Here is a 7,448-nt window from a genome sequence, read left to right as displayed (position 1 = left end):
TTTATATAGTACCTTTGACAGCAAGAGTAACAGGTATTCATGAACTTTGTAGGGGGTGATCCTAGTTAGGCAAGATGATTCTTCATTCATAACTTTGAGAGAGAGAGAGAGAGAGAGAGAGAGAGAGAGAGAGAGAGAGAGAGAGAGAGAGAGAGAGAGACCAAAAGAATTGGCATCACTTTGCGTGTATCCATGTGCTAAGGAACCTCTACTAACTCAATAATGGCTGGCTCTCACTCGCACTAGTCACTGGTACTGGACGCAGCCATGCTAACTACTCTCGACGCACCTAACCCCTCTGGTCCAATGATCCATTTTGGCATTTGGCAGGAAAGGTCAATGCCATTGCTCCCTCTCGCTTTCTCCCGTTTATTTTTTTTCTTTCTCATGCGTGTCTTACAGAAGAGAGGACAATCTAATCAGGAAATTAAGGACCTGCCCAACTCTATCCAAAACAAATTTGTTTCTTCCCTTTTTTTTCTCTATAGGGAAAAATTCTTTCAGAAGATACATTGGAGGTAGAATTACGTCAACATACCCGATGAATATCGGACCATGGTGAGAATGTAGTTTTGAAAATACTTATAACAAAAACATACTGTAGCATGACATGAATCAAAGACATCACTGGATTGGAGCAGCATCGCTTCAAAAACCTGCAAACATATCCAAAAACTCCATACTTTGTTCGGACTAATGATGATGATGACAAAGATGAGAACGACAACACCACTTGCCCACTCACTCGATCGCCAAGAATTCGCCTTGCGTTGGACTCAAAAGCACCCTCCTCCTCCTGGCCAACTTAACAACGACCGGTGACCACCGTACATCCAACTATGCTTGGCCCGGATCGATCGACCCATAAATTGCTTTCAAAAGTTGAGGGGCAAAGAAGCTAATTACGGAGACTAGATAGCGCCAGCAGGGGGCTGCATCTAATAACAGTTAGTTTAAGGTGGTGGAAGAAAAAATAAGAAATCCCCAGCTGCTCCTGTGGCTGACTGCTACGCCAATGCTGCTGCTGCTCTGCTCTGCTCTGCTCTTTTTATAAAGTATAAACCGGTAGGCATGATGCGCCTCTCATTACTGACACGCACCAGAAAGATAGAAACGCGCATTCCGGCCCCCGGGAAAGAAGAGGCCTTGGGGGAGAGAGAGCGCGAGCGAGAATGCGCGGCGGCGGGCGGGAGGACGAGGAGGCGTCGCGGAAGCTGAAGAGCATGGACGTGGACAAGCTGGAGAACGGCGGCGGCGAGGACAGCCCGCCGCGGCCCGTCGTCAAGTACCACGGCTGGAAGGCCATGCCCTTCATCATCGGTGCGTGCGCATGCAATCGCCTCTCTCTCTCTCTCGTGTCGTGTGGTGGTGGTGGTGGCGACCGACGTGCACGCGGCTGGATGGCTGATCCGTGGGGTTGCAGGGAACGAGACGTTCGAGAAGCTGGGGACGCTGGGCACGTCGGCGAACCTGCTGGTGTACCTGACGCAGGTGTTCCACATGCGGAGCGTGGACGCCGCCACTCTGCTCAACGGGCTCAACGGCACCACCAGCCTCGCCCCCATCATCGGCGCCTTCCTCTCCGACGCCTACCTCGGCCGCTACCTCGCGCTCGCCATCGCCTCCATCGCCTCCCTCATCGTAAGCGCTCACCTCCCCCTCCTCTCCTCCACTCGATTCTTCCTCGCTTTCTTGCTTCTCGCCGCCGGAACCGCCGTTGGTCTGGGAATTCACGCGGGCGGGTGTTGGGCGCTCGGTGGGTCGATTTGGGGGGTGGAATTGGGTCGATTGATTGACGGATTCGTCCGGTTCAGATTCAGTTTTCTTGGGACCGTAGGTGACGAAGGAATTGCTGGCCTGGTCTGGCCTGCGAGCTGGACTTTCGAGCTGCTCTTTTTTCAATTAAAAAAAAATTGCCGGAGCTGATGGGTGGCACATGGACGAGTAACCACGTGCATGCTTGCTCGCTGTCCTCGTGATCATTTCTCGAGAATTTCTTTTCCTCCTCTGTCTATCGCGAATGTGGATTGGTAAGTAAGATCTGCAACTTGAACTTGGGCGATAAATAGTATCAGAGCTCGTAGTGCAGAGTACACTAATGATAGGGTTCGTACGAGCTTAGCTGAAGTTTCAGGCCATTTATTGGGAGTGGACTTGAGTCTATGCTGCACCCGGACGATCGGGATGGTACCAGATCGGACGAATCTGCGTTCCAGTATGATTTCAGCTTTTTTTCCCAATGGAATTTAGAGTGGATTTTTAGGTGAAATATATATATAATTTCTAATAAAATTATTTATTTAGAGAGTGTGTACGGAGCCGCTACCGTCTTAACGGGTCAGACTGATGGTGGTTGGATTGGTGCTCTCTTCTTTTTGGACCGATTAGTGTTGACGAATTCAGCTTACGTACGTACGTACGTGTCACCGCGTTTAAGGAGACCACTTCCCATGGTTGTTAGGCTTCCATTCCTTTTCTTTTCTTTTTCATAAAAGGGCAAACTTCAAAAAAGATCTATCAAAGTCAGCGACATATATATATATATATATATATATACACACACACAACCCACTGTTAGTTAGCTTAACCTTGTGTCCCACATAATCATGCCTTTCATTCCACAAAGCGCATACACATAGCAGGGCGGCTAGCAGTGTAACTCATGATTAGCGCTGCGCTAATCCGTATTGTAATGCCCTAATATGCTTTTTATCCCGCCAGCTAATAATGAGCAGCAGTAATATATGAGAAAATCTAGAATTTGCCACCGAATAAATCTTATTCGCCATTAAATAAGTTTTATTACCTTTTATACCATTTAATAACTCATTTTATCTACGATATGCCATCTTCATCGATTTAGCTATGTTAAGGCACGTAAAAGGGCAGGTAAACCCCTGTTTCTATACTCCTCCCCATGCAGAGTGATGGTATGGCAACTGGAGCTGCTGTGCACGTGCCGGGCACACTTGTAGGTTGCCTGACGCGGCATGGGTGTGTGCGTCGGGCGCTCATGCGAGCGGAGGCGAGTGTCGGAACGCTTCAAGCTGGGTGGGTGCGTGCTGGGCTATACCATGGCGAAGATTGGACACCTGGACGAGATAATGACATCCATATGTGCGGTTCGGTGCGCAAACTTCCGGCACAGGGCAACAAGTCTGCAGGACAGCAGTAATGCTAGCACGAGCATGATTTGATGTCTAGCATAATCTAGGGGATAGAATAGCTAGCAAGAATGGGCTTGCTTGGATGGAGCCTTAGCGGTAGTCTTGTCAATCGAGAAAAATAAACGTTGATAACGGAGTTAAATTAACTGCAATGGCATAACTTAGATCAAAGTAAATCGTAAAACATAGACTTATTCAATAGTGAATAATAGATTTTCTCGTAATATATTTGCCCACGTCAGTACCCCACAGCTAAGGCTGGCTACCTAATGGAGGTTAATAATGTCCCAAGTGCCCCCCACTACGTAGCAACGGTCGATAATGTCCCAAGTGCATGCCCAGCCTAATATCGCTCGCCCGCTCGCTAATCTTTTAATCCGTCCATGTCGCATACTACGTGCATGTCCTTCCGTTGAATTTTGCAAATATTTTTTAAAAATCATCGGTACAACTTATAGATATATGTGCATATTTACAGCGCTGTATACTTATATTCACATAGCACATACTAGATTGAAGATACAGAGTTTGAAGATTAACGAAATCGCTATAGATATCACACTGTCGACGAGTATATCACATATCATTAAAAAAAATTCTGTTTTCGTAAGATAAATAAGAAACAAACCTTATTTAGATTTTAATCGGCAGGAGTATAATCAACTCTAGTAACCATCCGAACTACGTACTGCACCGGATGATGCAGATCTCGTGATTTTTTTAAAGAAAAAACAAGCAAAGCGTGTTTTAAAGTTTTTTTTTAAGGAAGCGTGTTTTAAAGTTTTGGTTGGTGGATCGGCACCTAGCCTCGCCGTGCAGTGAAACTTCTACCTAACCACAAATGATTTCTCACCGACCGAACAGGAGCAGCTAGCTAGCTACACATGGCCTCAACGTGGGGCGCACATTTGGTACTGCGACTAGCAAAGTAGCAAGTGGAACACGAAGTTTCCCCCGCTGCCATGCGCGGCACAGACACACGTATCCGTCTCGAAGTGACCGCCAACGACCGATCTCGTCTCCACCAGCACACGAAGGAACAAATCCATCATTCCGGTCCCGGAATCAGCAGCCCACGCGGGCGTTCACGCGCGTCTGCGTTGGGGGAATCGAGATTCCGATGGCCGGGACCCTTTCCGCGCGGCTGACAGTGAAAAGCAACTATGGGCGTCGGCCAGGATAAGATTGTTTGGTACAACTGATTTAAATTTCTGTGGTTAAAAATAATTTTTTTATTTTTAAAATAAAATATATAGACAAAATATTAATTTTTAATTTATTTCAGATAATCACTACTACAAATTTTACTAAAAAATTAAAAACTAAAAACTACTATTTAACAGCTCTCCGAGAGCTACCAAACAGACATAAGGCTCGCATCTTACGGTGCCGCTCGTGGGTGCGCGGGGGAAGCTGACCTGCCCACCGGTTGTGGTGATTTGCAATGGCGCGGGCGTGAATTGCTCGAGCTCGTGGGCCAGATACCGGGGGTGGCTCTGGCAAAGCTTGGTTCCCCGCGTTGCGTCGCCGGCGCCCGTACGGCGGGGCACTGGGACGGAGATTCGCTGGGCCCAGGGGCCACGAGAGCGCGCGACGCCGACGCGCTTGCGGAAGTGGGCTGTGCGCGGGTGGTGCCGAGCGAGCGGTGCCGTCGGAGCCGTGCACGGCAGGGGGTGGGCAGAGTGCCGCAATGGTGTTGGTGTGGGCTCAGGCGGCGGCCTAGGCTTGGAACCAGACTAGCGGTGTTTAGGATATGATTTCTCTGATGTAACCTGTACACGTAACGTCGCTGGGCACACGATGCCTCTGGTTATTCGTGGAAAGGGAAACCCATGGGCACTGCTGTCTCAGCTGGCCTGTGCCCCTCCTCCTTCCACCTCGGTGGCTGCACTCTCTCATCTAGTGCACTCTCCAGCTTTCAGCCCCTTGTGTCGCACCCAGCTTTCAGATTCTGAAACCACGTTCAAAATCTACGAACTTCTCTTCCGGTTCGAGAAAAAAAACGCGGTTTTGAACTCTCTGAGTTCCCATTCGAATGAAGCTGCTGTGCACGCTTGCTCCCATGCGAATGACAGAACGAGGCCTTGTCGCGTGCGTAGAGTAGCTTTCCCTGGCCATGTGCGGCCAAATGATTCGGCGGCCACCTTATCCGGACATATCCCTGTCCCGTCCAAGCGACCACCAACTAGCTGTATTTGTGGAAGTTTTTTTTTTTAAGGAATCTATTTGTAGACCGCGACACTGTGCGATCCACAAGCGTTCAGTTCACAAGAGCACACGTTGCAGCGCGCCAAAGTCACGTCCATCGCTAGTTAGCCGTCTCGTCTCTCCAGGATGCAACCATAGGCGCCCATCATCGTGCCTGTTCTGGTTGTTTCAACTCATCACTTAACAGGGTTTTGTAATCTTAATTCTGTCTTAGTGGTAGTGACAATTATTCTGCTTCGATGCGTTGGAGAATCGTGATTTAATTTTTCAAACTCACGTTGAGTTCCCTCCAACGTACAATGTTCGCTTCCTCACTTGCTCCTTCCATGCTTCGGCCAGGGCATGTTCCTGCTGACTATGACGGCCGGCGCGGACAGCCTGCACCCACCGGACTGCGGCGTCGGCGAGACCTGCGAGAAGGCGACGCCCTACCAGTTCGCGGTCCTATTCATCTCCTTCGCGTTCCTGGTGGTGGGCTCGGCGGGGATCCGCCCCTGCAGCATGCCCTTCGGCGCGGACCAGTTCGACCCGCACACGGAGGCTGGCAAGCGCGGCATCAACAGCTTCTTCAACTGGTACTACTTCACCTTCACCGCCGCGATGCTCATCTCCGCCACGGTCATCATCTACGTGCAGAGCAACGTGAGCTGGTCGATCGGGCTCGGCATCCCGACGGTGCTCATGTTCCTCGCCTGCGTGCTCTTCTTCATGGGCACGCGGCTGTACGTGCGGATGACGCCCGAGGGGAGCCCCTTCACCAGCGTCGTGCAGGTGTTGGCGGCGGCGGTGAAGAAGCGGGCGCTGAAGCAGCCCAAGGACCCGAAGCAGGACCTGTTCGACCCGCCGCACACCAGCGCCGTGGTGTCCAAGCTCGCGCACACGGACCAGTTCCAGTGCCTGGACAAGGCGGCCATCGTGGCGTCGCCCGAGGAGGTGCGGCCGGGGGGAGCCGCGCCGGCAGACCCGTGGAGGCTGTGCAGCGTGCAGCAGGTGGAGGAGGTGAAGTGCCTCATCCGCATCGTGCCGGTGTGGTCGACGGGGATCATCTACTACGTGGCCGTCGTGCAGCAGTCCACGTACGTGGTGTTGTCCGCGCTGCAGTCCGACCGCCGCCTCGGCAGCGGCGGGTTCCACATCCCCGCGGCGTCCTTCACTGTCTTCGCCATGCTCGCGCAGACCATCTGGATCCCCATCTACGACCGCCTCCTGGTGCCGAAGCTCCGGAAGATCACTGGAAAGGAGGAAGGGTTCACGCTGCTCCAGCGCCAGGGCATCGGCATCGCGCTCTCCTCGGTGGCCATGGTCATCTCGGCCATCGTCGAGGACCGGCGCCGCGCCATCGCTCTGAGCGAGCCGACGCTCGGCACCACCATCACCGGCGGCGCCATCTCGGCCATGTCCAGCATGTGGATGGTGCCGCAGCTCCTGATCCTGGGCCTGTCGGAGGCGTTCAACCTCATCAGCCAGATCGAGTTCTACTACAAGGAGATCCCCGAGCACATGCGGAGCGTAGCGGGGGCGCTGGCGTTCTGCAACCTGGCGCTCGGCAACTATCTCAGCGGGTTCCTGGTGACGATCGTGCACCGGACGACGGGGTCAGGGAGCAACTGGCTGGCGCAGGACCTCAACAAGGGCAGGCTCGACCTCTTCTACTGGACCATCGCCGGCATCGGCGTCTTCAACTTCATCTACTTCGTCATCTGCGCCAGGTGGTACAGGTTCAAGGGCGCCAGCAACTGATCGACCGTGGTGATCACCATACTGAGTGCAAGCATGGATGAACTCTGTGGTGATGGTTGGTTAGTTGGGTAACTATGTTATGGCCTTGGGAGAAAAGGAGGGGAAAAGGGGGGTAGAATAAGGTCAGGGTAATTAAAATTGTGTGTTACCATAGCAGTTGTTTGGTTTTTGCCTTTTTTGTTTCTTATATTTTTTTTTTCACTGGTGTTTTGAATTGAATCTAGGATGGGGGAAGAGAAGAAACAAAAGGGTTGGTCTCTTGTAAGTGGTTAAACTGATATATAAAAGGTTACGATTTTCAAGTATGTCTTCAGTGACGCTGACCTGAGTATG

The 7,448-nt window shown here is 51.4% G+C and overlaps 1 protein-coding gene across 1 annotated transcript; it reads left to right on the top strand.

Annotated features, from left to right (window-relative positions):
- The first annotated feature begins 1,068 nt into the window (after positions 1-1,068).
- Positions 1,069-7,420, top strand: LOC133913053 (protein NRT1/ PTR FAMILY 2.11-like). The gene is made up of 3 exons (XM_062356088.1): positions 1,069-1,320; positions 1,424-1,641; positions 5,715-7,420. The coding sequence occupies exons 1-3, from the start codon at positions 1,173-1,175 to the stop codon at positions 7,113-7,115; spliced, it is 1,767 nt and encodes a 588-aa protein (XP_062212072.1). The 5' UTR covers positions 1,069-1,172; the 3' UTR covers positions 7,116-7,420.
- The last annotated feature ends 28 nt before the right edge of the window (positions 7,421-7,448 follow it).

Source organism: Phragmites australis, chromosome 3, assembly GCF_958298935.1.
Source record: "Phragmites australis chromosome 3, lpPhrAust1.1, whole genome shotgun sequence".
In the NCBI taxonomy this organism is placed as follows: Eukaryota; Viridiplantae; Streptophyta; class Magnoliopsida; order Poales; family Poaceae; genus Phragmites; species Phragmites australis.
The sequence above is the reverse complement of the archived record's forward strand: the minus strand, read 5'-3'. Positions and strand labels throughout refer to the sequence as shown.